A 20,646-nucleotide genomic window follows, 5' to 3' on the forward strand; every position below is an offset into this window, starting at 1 on the left:
TGACACTCAGGGCTGCCATCAGGAATTTCTGGGCCCCATACTGCCAATGAGTCTGGGCCCCCGCCCCCCTCGTTATTAGGCGGGGGGATGAAATGTAAAGGGGCGGGAGGTAGGGCACATTAAAAAGAAAACTCTTTGGAGGAGCAGGGCAGAGACAGGAGGTGGGTGTCGGAGGGCAAAGGGGAGAAACTAAGTGCCAGGGCTGGGAGAACTGAAGGTAGCAGTGGTAGCCAGCGGGGAGACGCAACCTCACAGGGGCTCTGTGGAGTGACAAGGAAGAGACAAGAGACAGCGGCTCTGTGGGGGGCAAAAAGGGAAAGTGAGTGTGTGTGTATGTGTGTGTGTGTGTGTGTGTGTGTATGTAGAATCTGTCAGGGTGTAGGAGGGCAATATAAACAAAAATCATTGCACTGAAGCCCTATACACAGCAGAGTCACTCACCAAAATGTAGTCCCTAAGATCTCCCACCGCCACGGGCATGTCTGGATGATGCTTTTGCATTCTCTTCACACGCTGCACACACGTTATCTGTGTGTAGCGCTATCTACAGGGGGCTGTGTGTGGCGCTATCTGCAGGGGTGGGTGAGGCGCTATCTACAGGGGGGGTGTGTGGCCCTATCTACAGGGTGGGTGTGGCGCTATCTACATGGGATTGTGTGGCGCTATCTACATGGGATTGTGTGGTGCTATCTACAGGGGGCAGTGTGTGACACTATCTACAGGGGAGTGTGTGTGTGGCGCTATCTACAGGGGGTATGTTCGGCGCTAACTACAGGGGAGTGTGTGGCACTCTCTACAGGGGATTCCAGTCCAGGAGGAGACCCTGACCTCACTGTCCATATATGGACAGTGACCTCAGGGGCTACCTCTAGGAGAGGAATCCCCGACCAGAGTGTCGGCAACTCTCTGGCCGGGGATTCCGCTCCTGGATGGGTGAATGGCAGAGCAGGAAGCTGATACTTTCCTGCTCTGCCATAGTATTCAATTGTATCTGCATCCTGTGGACGCAGATACAATTGAATATGGCAGTGGCTGAGACACGTCTGGGACAGTAATTTGCCGGGACTGCCTCTTTAGATTCAGGACAGTCCCTGCAAATTCAGGACTGTTGCTAACTATGCCTCCGGTATAAGCTTTCTCCCCCTACCCAGGTATACTCTCTCCTTCCTCTACCCCTCCCCATGTATAATTTCTCCCCTCCCTTCAGATATCATCACTTTTCACCCAATTATTACCCCCCCCCCATTGTATAATGCCTCCTCCAGTGGAGGGATGTCACAATACCAGAATTTGGACTTCGGTACCGATGCTTTGTGTAGTATTGCGATTTCGATAACAAAGCGATACTTTGCCAACAATAATAAAAAAAAAAAACAGTTCTTCCATTTCTTATGTGAGGCGCGAGGTGTGATGGTAAATTTAACCTCCATGTGCCTCACATTAATAGTAATTAACCCCATCATGTTCCTTAATTATAAAGGGTTAATGTGTAAGGTACATGATGGGGTTAATTACTATTAATGTGAGGCACATGGAGGTTCAAAATTCATAATACCTCGCGCCTCACATTAATAAGTGAAAGAAGTTTTATTTTATTTTTTACAACGTACACATCATAAATGATGCAATAAAATTGTTTTGCAGGTTATTACGGGCGCGCCAATACTGAATGTGAATATTTTATGTATTGAGACTTATTTTAATGTGTTTTGTAAAAAAGTTGTATGTGTATTTTTTTTAAATTTAACATTACTTTATGTTTTTACTTTCTTTTTGAAACTTTAATGTACTGGTATATATCTATATACGGATAGTACACAGGCAGTTGTTAGGACAGACCTGAGTATGCCCTAACAGGAAATATGGTAAGACAGCCCTGGGGTCCTTCATTGGACCTTGGGCTGTCTGCCCATATATGGTATGTCCCTCAATCGCGTCACAGGGATTCCTGTGACGTGATCCAAGGGGCATCCCCCCTTCTTATTTTCCCCTGAATGCTGCAGTCAGCTTTGATCGCAGCATTCAGGGGAATAGCGACAGAGATGAGAGGTTTCTTTGATCTCTGCCTTTATAGAGTGGGTCTGCGGCTGTGTAATACAACCATTGCCCCGCCCCGCACGCGGTCAGCACGAGGTGATGCGGGCGGCGCTGCACTAATGAGCGGCGGTTCAGGCACTGAAGACAGAAGATGTGGGGGTGTTTTGTAGTGCGCCCGCCATGTTCTGTTTTCAGTGCCGCCGCTCATTAGTGCAGCGCTGGCCGCATCACATAATCCTGGCGGCGCGCACATGTCGGGACTCCGGAGCAGGGCCGTGACTGTGTTACACAGCCGCAGCTCCGCTCTCATACATTCATGTATTACAATATTGAGCTGTGCGGCCGCACAGCTTAGTATCAAAATACATGAAATAACGGTATTGAACCGTTTGGGGGTGCACGGTATCGAAACCGTATCGAAGTTTTGATGCATCGTGCATCCCTACTCAAGTGCCATCCGCCCTCCATTATTATCTCCTTCCCACTCTAGCATCATTTCCCTCCCTACCCAATGCCATCTCACTGCCCCATTATCATCTCCCTGCCCCCATTATCATCTCCCTGCCCCCATTATCATCTCACTGCCCCATTATCATCTCCCTGCCTCATTATCATCTCCCTGCCCCCATTATCATCTCCCTGCCCCCATTATCATCTCGCTGCCCCCATTATCATCTCCCTGCCCCATTATCATCTCCCTGCCCCCATTATCATCTCCCTGCCCCCATTATCATCTCCCTGCCCCCATTATCATCTCCCTGCCCCCATTATCATCTCCCTGCCCCATTATCATCTCCCTGCCCCCATTATCATCTCCCTGCCGCATTATCATCTCCCTGCCCCCATTATCATCTCCCTGCCCCATTATCATCTCCCTGCCCCATTATCATCTTGCTGCCCCCATTATCATCTCCCTGCCCCATTATCATCTCCCTGAACCCATTATCATCTCCCTGCCCCCATTATCATCTCCCTGCCCCATTATCATCTCCCTGCCCCATTATCATCTCCCTACCCCATTATCATCTCCCTGCCCCCATTATCATCTCCCTGCCCCATTATCATCTCCCTGCCCCCATTATCATCTCGCTGCCCCCACTATCATCTCCCTGCTCCCATTATCATCTCCCTGCCCCATTATCATCTCCCTGCCCCCATTATCATCTCCCTGCCCCCATTATCATCTCCCTGCCCCCATTATCATCTCCCTGCCCCATTATCATCTCCCTGCTCCCATTATCATCTCCCTGCCCCATTATCATCTCCCTGCCCCCATTATCATCTCCCTGCCCCATTATCATCTCCCTGCCCCATTATCATCTCCCTGCCCCATTATCATCTCCCTGCCCCCATTATCATCTCCCTGCCCCCATTATCATCTCCCTGCCCCATTATCATCTCCCTGCCCCCATTATCATCTCGCTGCCCCCACTATCATCTCCCTGCCCCCATTATCATCTCCCTGCCCCATTATCATCTCCCTGCCCCCATTATCATCTCCCTGCCCCCATTATCATCTCCCTGCCCCCATTATCATCTCCCTGCTCCCATTATCATCTCCCTGCCCCATTATCATCTCCCTGCCCCATTATCATCTCCCTGCCCCATTATCATCTCCCTGAACCCATTATCATCTCCCTGCCCCCATTATCATCTCCCTGCCCCATTATCATCTCCCTGCCCCATTATCATCTCCCTACCCCATTATCATCTCCCTGCCCCCATTATCATCTCCCTGCCCCATTATCATCTCCCTGCCCCCATTATCATCTCGCTGCCCCCACTATCATCTCCCTGCTCCCATTATCATCTCCCTGCCCCATTATCATCTCCCTGCCCCCATTATCATCTCCCTGCCCCCATTATCATCTCCCTGCCCCATTATCATCTCCCTGCCCCCATTATCATCTCCCTGCCGCATTATCATCTCCCTGCCCCCATTATCATCTCCCTGCCCCATTATCATCTCCCTGCCCCATTATCATCTTGCTGCCCCCATTATCATCTCCCTGCCCCATTATCATCTCCCTGAACCCATTATCATCTCCCTGCCCCCATTATCATCTCCCTGCCCCATTATCATCTCCCTGCCCCATTATCATCTCCCTACCCCATTATCATCTCCCTGCCCCCATTATCATCTCCCTGCCCCATTATCATCTCCCTGCCCCCATTATCATCTCGCTGCCCCCACTATCATCTCCCTGCTCCCATTATCATCTCCCTGCCCCATTATCATCTCCCTGCCCCCATTATCATCTCCCTGCCCCCATTATCATCTCCCTGCTCCCATTATCATCTCCCTGCCCCATTATCATCTCCCTGCCCCCATTATCATCTCCCTGCCCCATTATCATCTCCCTGCCCCATTATCATCTCCCTGCCCCCATTATCATCTCCCTGCCCCATTATCATCTCCCTGCCCCCATTATCATCTCGCTGCCCCCACTATCATCTCCCTGCCCCCATTATCATCTCCCTGCCCCATTATCATCTCCCTGCCCCCATTATCATCTCCCTACCCCATTATCATCTCCCTGCCCCCATTATCATCTCCCTGCCCCATTATCATCTCCCTGCCCCCATTATCATCTCGCTGCCCCCACTATCATCTCCCTGCTCCCATTATCATCTCCCTGCCCCATTATCATCTCCCTGCCCCCATTATCATCTCCCTGCCCCCATTATCATCTCCCTGCCCCCATTATCATCTCCCTGCCCCCATTATCATCTCCCTGCCCCATTATCATCTCCCTGCTCCCATTATCATCTCCCTGCCCCATTATCATCTCCCTGCCCCCATTATCATCTCCCTGCCCCATTATCATCTCCCTGCCCCATTATCATCTCCCTGCCCCATTATCATCTCCCTGCCCCCATTATCATCTCCCTGCCCCCATTATCATCTCCCTGCCCCATTATCATCTCCCTGCCCCCATTATCATCTCGCTGCCCCCACTATCATCTCCCTGCCCCCATTATCATCTCCCTGCCCCATTATCATCTCCCTGCCCCCATTATCATCTCCCTGCCCCCATTATCATCTAACTCTACCCCCATTATCATCTCCCTGCCCCCATTATCATCTCCCTGCCACCATTAACATCTCCCTGCCCCCATTATCATCTCGCTGCCCCCACTATCATCTCCCTGCCCCCATTATCATCTCCCTGCCCCCATTATCATCTCCCTGCCCCCATTATCATCTCCCTGCCCCCATTATCATCTCCCTGCCCCATTATCATCTCCCTGCCCCATTATCATCTCCCTGCCCCCATTATCATCTCCCTGCCCCCATTATCTTCTCCCTGCCCCATTATCATCTCCCTGCCCCCATTATCATCTCGCTGCCCCCACTATCATCTCCCTGCCCCCATTATCATCTCCCTGCCCCATTATCATCTCCCTGCCCCCATTATCATCTCCCTGCCCCCATTATCATCTAACTCTACCCCATCCCCATAGAAAGCAAAACTCTTCCCCACGTCTGTATTAGTTTACACTGCAGCATAGGATTGTATCACTCAGCTCCAGGACGGCTCTTTTCTCCTGTCCTGTGTAAACAGAGGGAGAAGACAGGTTTATTGTCACATGTTACACAGGACGGGAGATAAGAGCTGTAGAGTTGATACAATCCTATGCTGCAGTGTTAACATAATACAGACGTGGGTAAGATATTTACTTTCTATGGGGGCAGGAGGAGATTTTTTCAGGAGGCTCCGGGCAGCAGCAGCCGGACACAGACATAAGTTAGTACTCACTGTGTCTGAAGAAGAAGACGACGACGACTGCTGCTGCTGCTGGACGTATCCTCCGAGGCTGAGCTCATAACTCCCGCTGCTGTGATGTCTCCTCCCCGCACGCTGTCACGCTGTTGTGGAGGAGGAGGGGCGGGCACATGTCACTCTCCAGCGGGCCCTTACGATTTTATTCTGATGTAATGAACGGGCCCCTGCTTCGTGATGGGACTTGTTCCTTTCACCGAAATGAAATCGTAAGAGCCACACTGCCGTGAGGATATTAATTCCAGCGGCAGAGTGCGGGCCCCTTTTTTTTTAATTTATGCCCGGGCCCCTCACTGCAGTACCCCCAGTCCCCCCCTGATGGCGGCCCTGGTGACACTGTCCAATCAGCTACGGTCAGCGTTACAGCAAGAGCTGGAGAGAGCGGGTGCGCGCAGCTCCGCCACCACTAAGGAACACAAGAGGAGAAGAAGAGTGTGAATTCTTCTTCTTCTGTTCCATGGCATCAGAGCTGTGCGTGCACGCACGCTCTCACTCTTTAGCTCTCGGCAGACAAGGACAATAAGACTGATCTATCACCTGAGATCACAGTTTTGTACTTGCCTGCCGAGAGCTGAAGAGTGAGAGCGTGCGCGCGCACATGATCTCCTCTCTCCAGCTCTTGCTGTTGACATTGTCCGTAGCGGATTGGGCAGTGTCACAGCGATGTTACACGCCCCCTTGCCAATTACAGCCCCATTGGCAGTTCATGGGGTTATTTAAATATCGGGCGCCAAATATTACAGCACAGATACCTAAGTAAGGAAAGAGGGTAGGAAAAAAAATATAAAGTGCCCCAGAGATTGTGCAGCCCTGACCATTACATGCTGCACTCAAATGCAAATCTGTTGGCAGGTGAAAGATTCTCTTTAAAGTGTAACAACTTTTTAAAAAACTTTTGACATGTCAGAAGTTTTGATCAGTGGGGTCCGAACACTGAGACCCCCCCACTAGTCGCTAAAACGAAGCAGCAGAAGTGCTCGGGTAAGCGGTGTGCCGCTTCAATTCTGTTTGGCTTTCCTTGGAGCAGTACACCACTCACTCGACTGAAAGTCGATCATAAATGAAGCGGCACAGCGCTCACCCGAACACTTCTGCTGCTTCGTTTTAGCGATCGGTGGGGGCCTCAGTGCTCGATCCCCCACAGATGAAAACTTCGGACATGTCACTATGATATATAAAGATATCTATTAATGCGATTGGTACAAATTTTAATTACTTTTTATTGAAAATGATTTGTACTTTTTAAGATACAGCTGCTTTGTATCCTGTATACAGAGCAGCTGTATATTGCGCTGAGACCTGAATGCATTAGGTCGCCTATTACTGATCACATCTAAGTTATGAACTTAGATGTGATCGGTAACAGCTCGATCCTGCAGGACTCGCTGACACTGAATCAGTCAGTCCCGCTGATCTGACGGATACAGGATACAGCGCTATATACATTATATAATATATTTATTTTAATTAGCGGGGGCAGGATTATGGGGAAGGATTAGGGCCTATTCACATCAGCGTTGACTTTCCGTTCCGGGGTTCCGTGGGAGGTTTCCGTCGGGTGAACCCCGCAACAGAAAGTCAAACTGAAACCACAGCTTCCGTTTCAGTCACCATTGAAATCAATTGTGACGGAAACATTGCTAATGGTTTCCGTTCGTCACCATTCCGGCAGGTTTCCATTTTTGTGACAGAATCAATAGCGCAGTCGACTGCGCTAATGGTGACAGAAACGGAACTGTGGTTTCAGTTTGACTTTCCGTTGCGGGGTTACCTCCGACGGAACCCCAGAACGGAAAGCCAACGCTGATGTGAACAGGCCCTAAGGCTTCTTTCACACTAGCATTAATATACGTTTACCTCTTTTCCGTCAGAGGAAGAGAGGATCGATACGTTAAACGGAAAGCAACGGCTCCATTAGAATTACCATTGCTTTCAATGGTAATTCTTTTGTATCAGTTGCTTTCCGTTTGTCTCCGTTCGCTAAGTTTCCGTTTTTTTTAAAAGAAACAAAAGTGCAGTCTGCAGAACTTTTATTTCCGTTCAAAAGAACGGAAACCTAACGAACGGAGACAAACGGAAAGCAACTGATACAAAAAAATTACCATTGAAAGCAATGGTAATTCTAATGGAGCCGTTGCTTTCCGTTTAACGTATCGATCCTCTCTTCCTCTGACGGAAGAGAGGTAAACGTATATTAATGCTAGTGTGAACAAAGCCAAAAACAATATATTAATATTAAAAAAATAAAATAAAATACCGCAGCTGGGATTTGAACCAACAATCTTCCATGTGTAAGGCAGACAAGCTAACCACTACACTATAGAAGCTGTCATAGCCAATGTGTCTGAAACTATAGTAATTGAGGGTTTATTTAATGACTCTCTGCTGCATGTGGGTGGTGACTGGTCAGAGACTCACAGTCAGACTGGCTGCCGCAGCTGCTGCATGCAGTGTGCACTGGGACTGACTGTGAGACTCACCAGTCACAGCCCTGCTTGTAGCTTTCCCATGCTAATTAAGCACAGGAAAGCTACAAAGCCAGGAGTATACTGCAAGGGGGGGGGGGGGTCTAGGCGTTTTACTGACAGCAGAGGGCTCTATAGGGGGGAATTATCCCCCCACCATAGAGCCCTGACTAGTTACTATACTGAAAGGTTAGGGGGGTCTGAGCATCTGACTGACTGCTCTAAAGGGGGGGGCAGAATCCCCCCCCTATAGAGCTCTCTGCAGTAAGTCAGACAGACGCTCAGACCCTCCCCCACCCACACTAATCCTTCCATTATAGTGATGTGAGGGCTCTATGGGGTGGATTATTCCAGCCCCATAGAGCCCTCTGCTGTCGGTAAAATGCCCAGACTCCCCCTTGCAGTATACTCACGTCACGGGTCCCGGTCCCAGCAAGGCAGGACTTACCTCGTGCTGCTCGTCGCTCCTCCTGGAGACTTGCTCCTCTCTGGCTGCATGTGCTGTGTACAGCGTCAGAGAGGAGGAGGAGTGTTACAGACGCTCGGCACATCTGCTATGTGCGTCTGCATGGCCCCTCCCCCCCGGTCCAGTCCCCCCCGGGCTGAAAATGCCGCCCCCCCCCCCGTTTGGGTAGGTGGTGCCGCCTGAGGCCGTCGGCTCACCTGGCCTCATGGCAGATGCGGCACTGCGTATGGCCTGCGGTGGGCCTGTCTGCTTAATAATGCCAGGGCTGATTTGAAGTCCCAGTCCGGCCCTGGTCGGGGGCATTGCTGCCCTATAGTGCCCACCAAGGACATTACAGGGGCTTATTACATAGAACAACATGTAGTAAATGAATCCCCTCATTGAATAACGGGCTGTATGTTATTAATATGTAATAATCCCGTCATATATTATAGAATCTGTATGATCAGCGCATAGATACATTATACAGTGTGGACGACAAACCATAGCAACCAATAGCAGTCCAGCACTGGTGTTACCATAGCAACCAATAGGAGTCCAGCGCTGGTGTTACCATAGCAACCAATAGGAGTCCAGCGCTGGTGTTACCATAGCAACCAATAGGAGTCCAGCGCTGGTGTTACCATAGCAACCAATAGGAGTCCAGCGCTGGTGTTGGTTGCTATGGGCAACATACACTTTGTCAACACTCATTTATAGGGAGATTCCTCGGAGGCTCACAGGCGTATTAGCCGCTGGGACTGGGACTGTTGCTGGCTAAGGGTTAATAATAAGTGGCAGTAGTTTAGGAGGGGTCTTCCCTCCCTCCTTTCTGTTATCATAGTGAGTCAGCTATTCTAGGGGGGGGGGGGTATGGTTAGGGACGGGGGTGGTTATGGCGGTGAGGTAGTATATAGCTTCCCTCCCCCTCTCACCTACCTCTTTTGTCTGTACCCCCCCCACACCTGATAACGCGATGGTGCGGCGATGGTGTTTTATTCTGTCATTTTATGTATCTATCTGTGCGCTTGTTTGGTTAAGGGCTTATTCAGACGGACGTGATATACGTCCGTGTGACGCGCGTGATTCGCGCAACAGCAGTAAAAACTATGAATGAAAACAGAAAAGCACCACGTGCTACAAACATACAAATAGAGTGTCATAATGATGGCGGCTGCGTGAAAATCACACATCATACGCTGCTGAGACACGGAGCTGTTATGTACCTTTTGTGCGCGCAAAACGCCACGTTCTTTTCGCGGGAACAACACACACGCTCGTGTGAATCCAGCTCAATTTTGCTTTCGCTGTCTCTTTAAATAATATATATGGGAACCACACAAAGAACAAAAAACAACCTGCAGTGGACGCGGTTCATGGTTCGTGGTTTTTGGCGTGATATTCTGTGTGTATAAAAAAAGAAAAATATTATATTAAAATGCAGAGATTTTCTGTCTCACGCTTTTATTTTTGGCATGGCGGCGGCGGTGTCTTGATGGTATATTTTGCTGTATGATGGTCGGTCACGGCTGGCGGTATTAGGAGGGTATTTACCTCCATGTCCTTGGGATGGGCGGCATACGTGTTTTCATTGACCGCTGTTTGATGTCATTTAGAGTTTTGATATTTTGATCAGATTAACAAAATGTTAGTTAATTATTATAATTAATAAAGCTGTGCCCCCCCCCCGGGTCACCCCCACATTCACAGAAGCCGAGTGTCGGAGGGTAATTATTAGGGGGTTATTTCATTATCTGGGCACCAGTTGGTTATAAGTTTTCATATGCAGACAGCCCCAGAAGTAGAGCAATGAAAGAGAGGACATGTGACCTGCACAAACCAATCAGGATGCTGCTTTCAATGTCCAAGAGGCTGCGAGAAAATAAGAGATAATTAGTTGCCATGGCGCCCAACGCTTTTCTCCTGCACTTCCCACGACCGATATAGAGATGCTCCTGTTACACCAGTAAATATGTATATTTTATCGTCATCATCATCATCAGCATCATTAATATGTCTGTTATTATTATAACATACTGGGCCTAGTACTAGCAATAAGGGGGTGGAGTTAAGCACAGCAACCAATCAGAGTACAGCTTTCATGTCCTACACTGCACTGAAAACGTGAAACATGAAATGTGATTGGTTGCTACAGGTAATTCAACCATTTTGTTTCCCACAATTCTCCTGGGCTCCAGTGTGACATCACAATGCATCTGGGACGATTTTTCATGCTTTGTGTTGTTTACAGGTCGGCTCCGATCATCATATTTGCCGAGGAATCAAGACAGAATATATTAAGCTCCACCTCCCTGAACGTCCATTATTCGCAGCCGCCGGCGCAGAAGGAGGAGCCGCACTTTATTGTATCAACATTAGGTAGAATAACACAAACACCTCACATAAAATATATGAACACTGCCAGACTATCCTCTTACTACAGACCCCAGACCAGACTATCCTCTTACTACAGAACCCAGACCAGACTATTCTCTTACTACAGACCTCAGACCAGACTATCCTCTTACTACAGACCCCAGACCAGACTATCCTCTTACTACAGAACCCAGACCAGACTATTCTCTTACTACAGACCCCAGACCAGACTATCCTCTTACTACAGACCCCAGACCAGACTATCCTCTTACTACAGACCTCAGACCAGACTATCCTCTTACTACAGAACCCAGACCAGACTATTCTCTTACTACAGACCTCAGACCAGACAATCCTCTTACTACAGACCTCAGGCCGGACTATCCTCTTACTACAGACCCCAGGCCGGACTATCCTCTTACTACAGACCCCAGACCAGACTATCCTCTTACTACAGACCCCAGACCAGACTATCCTCTTACTACAGACCCCAGGCCGGATTATCCCATTAATACAGATCCCAAACCAAACTACCCCTAACTACAGACCCCAGACCAGACTATTCTCTTACTACAGACCCCAGACCAGACTATCCCATTAATACAGACCCCAGACCAGACTATCCTCTTACTATAGACCGCAGAGAACACCCCTAAATAAAGACCCCAAACCAGACTCCCCCCTAACTACACACCCCAGACCAGACTATACTCTTACTATAGATCACAGAGAACACTCCCCTAAACAAAGACCCCAAACCAGACTCCCCCAAATAATGACCCCAGACAAGACTATCCTCCTAATACAAACTGCAGACAAGACCACCCATAAATACAGACCCCAGACCAGACTATCCCTAGACCCTAGACCAGACTACTTTATAATACAGACCTCAGACTAGACTACCCTTAGGCCTTATTCGCACGAAAGTGTTATACGTCCGTGATACGTGCCTGATTTTCACGCGCACCGCAGGGACCTATGTTAGTGAATGGGGCCGCTGAGACTGTCAGTGATTTTCACACAGCGTATGTGCGCTGAATAAAACTCACGACATGTCCTATACTTGCCCGTTTTTCGCGCAGCACGCACCCATTGAAGTCAATGGGTGCGTGCAAATCGCGCACGGCACACGGAAGCACTTCTTGGTGACGCGCGTGTCGGGGCTTCTTCAGGAGAGAAATCCCCGACCACGGATTCCGACATCTTCAAGCTCCTAACATTAATATCCATATGTAGACAATGACGTCAGGGACACTTTCAATAGCGGAGTCCCTCGTCAGACTGTTGCCGCTTCTCTAGTCGGGAATTCCAGCATATTGAAGCTCCTGACGCCACTGTCCATTTATGAATAGTGACGTCATGGACTCATTCAGGAGCGAAATTTCCGACCAGAACACTGCCGATGCTCTGGCTGGAAATTTTGCCATCTTTAAGCTCCTGACATCACTGTCCATATATGGATAGTGTTGTTATGGATTCGTCCTGGAGCAAAATCCCCAGCCAGAGTGTTGCCTCTTCTATGGCTGGGGATTCTGGTATCTTAATGCTCCTGATGTCATTGTCCATATATGAATGATGACGTCATGGACTCTTTCTGGTGCGGAATGTCTGGTCAGAGCTTTTCTGACACTTTTACAGGGTATTCTGACATCTTAAAGCTCCTGGCATCACTGTCCATATATCGACAGTGATGTCATGGACTACTTCAGGAGCGGAATCTCCGACCAGAGCATTGCCGATACTCTGGCTTTGGATTCCGGCATCATAAAGCTCCTGATGTCACTGTCCATATGTGGACATTGATGTCAGGGGTTCTACCAATAGATGAATTCCCAGCTAGAGAGCTGACAACGCTGTGGCCGGGGATTCCAGCTTCTTAAAGCTTCTGACGATACTGTTGATATATGGACAGTGACGTCAGGGACTCTACAGTGTTGAAAATCCCGGCCAGAGCGTTGCCGCCTAAAGCGGAATCCCTAGTCAGAGTGTTGCCACCACTCTGGCTGGTAATTCTGACATATTAAAGCTCCTGACATCACTGTCCATTAATGGACAGTGACATCAGGAGCAGAATTCCTTTCCAGAGCGTTGACGACGATATGGCCGAGGAATTTGGCAGTCTAAAGCTCCTGAGATTACTCTCCATATATGGACAGTGACGTCAGGGACTCCTTCAGGGGCAGAATCCCCAGACAGAGTATTGCTGCCGCTCTGGCCGGGATTACGGCTTTTTGAAGCTCCTGACATCACTGTCCATATATGGACAGTGACGTGAGGAAATCTTCCAGGAGCGGAATCCCCAGCCAGAGCGTTGCCACCGCTCTGGCCGGGATTCGGGCTTCTTGAAGCTCCTGACGTAAATTTTGATATTTGAAAAGTGACGTCATGGACTGCTTTAGGAGCAGAATCTCTGGACAGATGCGTTGGCTGGGGATTCCAGCATCTCAAATCTCCTGACGTCACTGTCCATTAATAAACAGTGACATCAGGGGCTCTATCAGGAGCGGAATTCCTTTCCAGAGTGTTTTTGACGATCTGGCCGAGGAATTTGGCATACTAAAGCTCCTGACATCACTCTATATATGGATAGTGACATAAGGAGCAACTCCTGGAGCAGAATCTCTGGCCAGAGCGTTGCCGTCTCTCTGGCCAGGTATTCCGGCTACTTAAAGCTTTTGACTTCACTGTCCATATATGGACAGTGACGTCAGGGGCACCTCCTGTAAGGAAATCTCTGGCCAGAGCGTTGCCATCTCTCTTGCCAGAAATTCTGGCTTCTTAAAGCTCCTGACTTCACTGTCCATATATATACAGTGACGTCAGTGACTTAATAGTAGCCGAATTCCCGACCAGAGCATTGCCGACACTCTGGCCGAGGATTTTGTCATCTTAAATCTCCTGACATCACTGTCCACATATGTCAGGGACTCTTCCAGGAGCAGAATCCCTAGCCAGAATGATGCTGCCACTCTGGCTAGGATTCCTGGCATCTTAAACCTGCTGACGTCAGAGTCCATTAATGGACAGTGAAATCAGGGGCTCTATCAGGAGCGGAATTCCTGGCCAGTGCATTGCCGATGATCTGGCCGAGGAATTTGGCATCCTAAAGCTCCTAATATCACTCCAGACATGGGCAGTGACGTCAGGGGCACCTCCTGGAGCTGAATCTCTGGCCAGAGCATTGCCGTTCCTCTGGCCAGGGATTCCGGTTTCTTAAAGCTCCTGACTTCACTGTCCATATATGCACAGTGACATCAGGGGCACCTCCTGTAAGGAAATCTCTGGCTAGAGTGTTGCTGTCTCTCTTGCCAGGGATTCTGGCTTCTTAAAGCTCCAGACTTCACTGTCCATATATGTACAGTGACATCAGGGACTTAATAGTAGCGGAATTCTCGGCCAGAGCATTGTCAACGCTCTGGCCAAGGATTTCGGGATCTTAAAGCTCCTGACATCACTGTCCAGGAGCGGAATCCCTAGCCAGAATGATGCCGTCGCTGTGGCTGGGATTTCGGCTTCTTGAAGCTCCTGACATCACTGTCCATACATGGACAGTGACGTTTTGGACTACTTTAGGAGTGGAATCACTGGCCAGAGCATTTCCGATGCTCTGGCTGGGGATTCCGGCATCTTAAAGCTCCTGACATCGCTGGACATTAATGGACAGTGACATCAGGGGCTCTATCAGGAGCGAAATTCCTGTCCAATGCTTTGCCGACGATCTGGCAGAGGAATTCAACATCCTAAAGCTCCTGACATCACTCTCCATGTATGGACAGTGATGTCAGGGACTCTTTCAGAAGCAGAGTCCCCAGCCAAAGCGCTGTCGTCGCTCTGGCAGGGATTCCAGCTTCTTGAAGCTCCTGACGTCACTGTTCATATTTGGAAAGTGATGTCATGGACTCCTTTAGGAGCGAAATCTCCGGCCAGAGGTTTGCCTATGATCTGGCTGGGGATTCCGGCGTCTTAAAGCTCCTGATGTCACTGTCCATTAATGAACAGTGACATCAGGGGCTCTATCAGGAGCAGAATTCCTTTCCAGAGCGTTGTCGACGATCTGGCCGAGGAATTCGGCATCCTATAGCTCCTGACATCACTTTCCTATATATGGACAGTGACTTCAGGAACTCCTCCAGGAGTGGATTTCATGGCAAAGCATGGCCGCCGCTCTGGATATGGATTCCGGTTTCTTAAAGCTTCTGATGTCTTTGTCCATTATGGACAGTGTAGTCAGGGGCTTTAACAGAAGCGGAATTACCGGCCAGAATGCTGCCGGCACTCTGGCTGTATTAAAGCTCCTGACGTCACTCTCGCATACATGGATAGTGATGTCAGGGACGCCTTCAGGAGCGAAATCTCCGGCAAGAGAGTTGCTCACGCTCTGGCCGTGGAATTTTGTTTTTTTTAAGCTCCTAACTTCATTGTTTTTATATGAACAGTGACGGAATGGGAGTTCCCAAGACAGGATTTTCCAGCCAGAGTGCTTGCGATGTTATTGCCATGGACTCCATAACTGAAAGTCCCGGACATCACTTTCCATGTATGAACAGTGACTTCAGGGACTTAAACTGGCTCATCGCTTAAAGTAGTGCTGTGCCCAGTGAGTTCGGGAGACATAGCCCACTGTATATCTATCTATACAGTGGGATACGCTGCTGCCTTCTGTCGGAGGTATACTACGGGACTCCACCTGACATATGCCTTCGAGGGAAGGAAAAAACATGATGTGAATAGGCCCTAATATAAATGTTAATACTGTACTATAATATAATGGTGAGACATTAGTATTTATATTCTATTACCTCACTATAATATAAATACTAAGGCCCAGATTTACTAATACTGACTTTTCATATGTCACTTTTCTGACAGAAGAGCCCTGGAGCAAGATGTGGCAAATTTACTAAAAAGGCGTCTCCCTACAGGTGTGATGGGCGCTACAATCTGAAATCTATGCCAGCTACGGGTTGCTGTCTATTTTTACTATAATTTACGACAATTTCTGGCATAAATTAATATAAATTTGTCAGCCAGGGTTGGCCCTGCCCCTTCTTGCTAAGCCACACCCAATTTTTTGAATGTGGCAAGAGCTATACCTCACTATATTATAATTTCTAGTACCGCACTATAATATATACACTAGTACCTCACTATATTATAATGTCTAGTACCGCACTATAATATATACACTAGTACCTCACTATATTATAATGTCTAGTACCGCACTATAATATATACACTAGAACCTCACTATATTATAATGTCTAGTACCTCACTATAATATATACACTAGTACCTCACTATATTATAATGTCTAGTACCGCACTATAATATATACACTAGTACCTCACTATATTATAATGTCTAGTACCGCACTATAATATATACACTAGAACCTCACTATATTATAATGTCTAGTACCTCACTATAATATATACACTAATACCTCACTATAATATATACACTAATACCTCACCATTATATAACACAGTTACACAGGTCAGGACATCCACAACCACTCCCAGTCCTTAGTAACCAGCAGTCAGGGTGATAGATCTAGGCCAGACGATCCTGTATTATCTAGTAATAGTATTAGCGGCTTTGATCCAGGGTTTATAACTGATCGCCATTTTCTGGGGTCAAGAAGGAATTTTCCCCGTGTGATACTAATTGGCCAAACGTGTCCAGGGTTTTTTGCCTTCTTCTGGATCAACAGCGTTAGGTGTAGGGATGTCCTTTACATTAATAATATACATATAAAAATACATATAATAAAATGACTCTTCTTCCATATAACAAGTCTCCTGTGTCCTTATTCTCAGCATGTGGTGGAGTTTAGTATCTAGCGGAGCTTTCAGGGCTTTGTGGTAAAGTGTTTTTCATATATAGATCACTATTAAAAAACAAATCTAATATTTTATTTTATCTGCTTCTCGCACATTGATCGTGGCTATTATCACACAGTTATTGGGCAGGGGGGTGATATTCAGCAAAATAAAGGAGCCTATGAAAGTCTTTATCGCTGTGGAAAGCTGAGGGCGGCTGCTCATTTCCCTGCAAATACCTATGTGGTTTTATACAATGTTCATTCACATTTAAGGGGTTGTGCAGGATTAGAAATACATAGCTGCTATCATAAAAAAAAAAACTGTGCCACACAAGTCCACAGGTTCATTGTGGTATTGCAGTAAATAGAGTATACACTTCAATAGAGCTGAGCTGCAGTACCAGACACAACCCATGGACAAGTGTGGCGCTGTTTCTGGAACAAAGTAGCCAAGTTTTGCTCTCCGCTCTGGCTCATAGATGGCCAGGTCTTAAAGGGAATGTGTTGCCAGCAAAACATGTTTTTTTTTTTTAGTTAAACAATTAGTGTGTAGGTGATTAAACATTGTTCTAATTTTTTTTTTCACGAGTCAGGAAATATTATAAATTGGATTCTAATTTATAATATTTCCCATTGCTGGTCACTAGATGGAGCCATTCCCAAAATTGCAGCATTGCATGTGGTAAAGCAACCACATTGCTTTATGCTGCAAAATTGGGTAAAAATCCCTCGCTCTAGTGAGCTCTCAGAATCCCCCCCTCCTTTATCCTGGCTAGTGCCGGGAGAAACGAGGGGTTTGAACGGTCTAACCTCCTACACTGTGTGTCGCCATTTTTTGAGCTAACACACAGTGTAGTAGGTTTACATACAGTAGTAAACACACACTAAAACACAAACATACATAGAAATCACTTACCTGCTCCAGTCGCCGCCGCTCCCTCCGGTCCATCCGCTCCGTCTGCTGCCGCTGCTCCATGTGCACAAGTCCGGAAGCCGCGACCGGAAGTAGTAATCTTACTGTCCGGCCGCGACTTCCGGTCCACAGGAAAATGGCGCTGGACGGCGCGCATTTCAAATTGAACTGTGTGGGAGCGGCGCATGCGCCGTTCCCACACAGCGGCGTACATGATAGTGGATGGAACGGGCCCCGTTCGCAGTCCCTATGGGACTGGAGCTGCCGTATTCCATGTCTGTATGTGTCGTTAATCGACACATATAGAAATGGAAAAAAAAATGGCAGCCCCCATAGGGAAGAAAAAGTGTAAAAATAAAAAAAAGTAACACACAAACACACAAATTAATCCAAATGTTTTTAATAAAGCACTAACATCTTTAACATATTAAAAAAAAAATTGTGGTGACACTGTTCCTTTAAAGGGGTTGTTCGGGCACAGACAGGTTTTTCATACTGATGACCTACCTCAGGATAGGTCATAAGTATATGATCGGTGGGGGTCCGACACCTGGACCACGCACTGATCAGTTGCTCTGGCTGCTTCCTGGCTAAACAAGAAAACCCATTTATGGGCTCAGAAAATAACAGACAAGGTAACTGTACACAGGGCCGCCATCAGGAATTTCAGGGCCCCCTACAGCTAAATTTTCTGGGCCCCCCTACCGTGGCACCGCCTGTTAACGGTACTCCGTCCAGCACTATATCATGGTACCCAGGGCCGCCATCAGGGGGGGTATTAGGGGTACTGATGTGAGAGGCCCGGCCAAACCTAATTGAAAGGGGGGCCCGGCAAACTGCCGCGACTTGCCTTTGGTAGAAAAAAAACAGGCCCCTGCAATGGGGCCCGTTTTTTTCACCAAAAGAATGTCATGAGCTGCGGGCCCCCCTTTCAATTAGGTTTGGCCAGGCCTCTCACATCAGTACCCCTAATACCCCCCCTGATGGCGGCCCTGGGTAGCATGGGGGCCGTCAAACACCGCCGCCCGTGCGACCGATCGCGCGCACCCGCAAACTCCCGCGCATGCGCTCCGGCGACCGCCTGGAACCGCGCACCGAATTTTGAGGCAGATTTTGACCTGCCCACACTATCTTGCCGCGTTTTTTGCCTGCGGCGATTGAGGACAGCAGACAGAAAACGCAGCGAAAAATGCATTTTCTGCCTCCCATTGATTTCGATGGCAGGTCAGAGGCGGAACCGCGGCAAGAAAGGACGTGCTGCTTTTTCTTTTTTCCGCGACTGGCTCCCATTGATTTCAGATTAAATCAATGGGAGGCGGTTTTGGAAGTTTTTTGGTGCTGATTCTGACGCAGTGTCCGAGTCAATATCAAGGCCCAAAAACTCTGTGAACTGGGCCTTATTGTTAGGGCTTATTCAGACGATCGTGTAATACGTCCGTGCAACGCGCGTGATTTTCACGCGCCTCGCACGGACCTGTTACTCTATGGGGCCGTGCAGACTGTCAGTGATTTTCATGCAGCGTGAGTCCGTGTGTCCGCTGCGTAAAACTCACGACATGTCCGATATTTGTGCATTGTTCGCGAATCACGCACCCATTGAAGTCAATGGTTGCGTGAAAATCGCGCCCAGCACTTCCGCAGCCGTATAAACTATGAATGAAAACAGAAAAGCACCACGAGCTACAAACATACAAACAGAGTGTCATAATGATGGCGGCTGCGCGAAAATCACGCAGCCGCGCATCATACGCTGCTGACACACGGAGATGTTATGGACCTTTTGCAAGCGCAAAACGCCACGTTTTTGCGCGCGCAAAAAGCACACGCTCGTGTAAATCCGGCCTTAGGGTAGGAACACACTAGGCATGAACACTGCGGATTTTATGCAACACATTTTATTGTGGAAAATCCGCAGCGTATCACAGTCGCAGCAGAGGGGATGAGATTTAAACAAATCTCATCCGCACGCTGAAAAAATAATGGACCTGCAGTGTGGCTTTTGGCTTTTTAAGCCACAGCTTGTCAATGTATTCTGTGGAATCGCTGCTCCTCTGTTGCGGAAATGCTGCGGTTCTGCCGCAAAAATCACACATGAGAAAAAAAAAAAAAGGCACTTTTTTAAATTTATAAAAAAGTTTAGACTTACCCCGGCCGTAGTCCTGGTGACGCGATCCTCTATTCTTAGCGCAGCCCCGCCTCCTGTCATGACGTTTCATCCCATGTGACCGCTGCAGCAGTCACATGGTCTACAGCGTCATCCCAGGAGGCGGGGCTACGTTCAGAAGAGAGAGATGCGTCACCTAAACTACAGCCGGGGTAAGTCTAAACTTTTTTTCCCTGCAGGATTCCCGCAGCGGACACGCCTCACGAAACCTGAGCCACTATTTGGTGCGGTTTTGCTGGCGGAATTCCCTGCGGCTACCGGGGCGGATAAGCTGTGTAGTTTTACTCAGCATATCCGCCTAGTGTGTCCCTTATGATGTCGCTCCTGGAGCTGCTGCCGGTCTCTAAATAGGCAGTTGGTCCAGTAGAATTTGGAATTATTTTCTTTTGTGAACCAGCTTAAAAAAATACAAAACTTTTGTGTTAGGGCCTGTTCACATCACCGTTCGCTTCCGTTCCGGGGTTCCGTCTGAGGTTTCTGTCGGGTGAACCCCGCAACGGAAAGTGAAAGTGATAGCATATGTAGTCACATTACCAGCACTTATTTTCTGCTTGTGTAATGTCCTGTTCACTGTACATGTGGTTACCTCCCCTCTCCCCATAACATGTCTTTTACCTCCAGTGATCCCTGCTCT

At 48.2% G+C, this 20,646-nt stretch overlaps 1 protein-coding gene and 1 long non-coding RNA gene across 4 annotated transcripts in view; one reads left to right on the forward strand and one right to left on the reverse strand.

Annotated features, from left to right (window-relative positions):
- LOC142729584 (uncharacterized) overlaps positions 1-5,888 on the reverse strand; it is a 59,933-nt gene extending 54,045 nt beyond the window's left edge. Inside the window, exon 1 of the mRNA XM_075849267.1 lies at positions 5,799-5,888. Within this exon, the coding sequence (XP_075705382.1) occupies positions 5,799-5,866 (68 nt within the window). The 5' untranslated portion in view covers positions 5,867-5,888. The remainder of the gene's footprint in view (positions 1-5,798) is intronic.
- LOC142729586 (uncharacterized) overlaps positions 1-16,907 on the forward strand; it is a 234,225-nt gene extending 217,318 nt beyond the window's left edge. The window contains exons 1-3 of one of the 3 annotated variants that reach the window (XR_012878372.1): positions 10,794-10,887; positions 10,984-11,111; positions 15,981-16,907. This is a non-coding gene — a long non-coding RNA (uncharacterized LOC142729586). Of the gene's footprint in view, positions 1-10,793; positions 10,888-10,915; positions 11,112-15,980 lie in introns of those variants that run through there. The other 2 variants (XR_012878371.1, XR_012878370.1) reach the window with 2 other exon arrangements.
- The last annotated feature ends 3,739 nt before the right edge of the window (positions 16,908-20,646 follow it).

The sequence above is a fragment of the Rhinoderma darwinii genome, unplaced genomic scaffold, assembly GCF_050947455.1.
Source record: "Rhinoderma darwinii isolate aRhiDar2 unplaced genomic scaffold, aRhiDar2.hap1 Scaffold_726, whole genome shotgun sequence".
Taxonomy (NCBI): domain Eukaryota; kingdom Metazoa; phylum Chordata; class Amphibia; order Anura; family Rhinodermatidae; genus Rhinoderma; species Rhinoderma darwinii.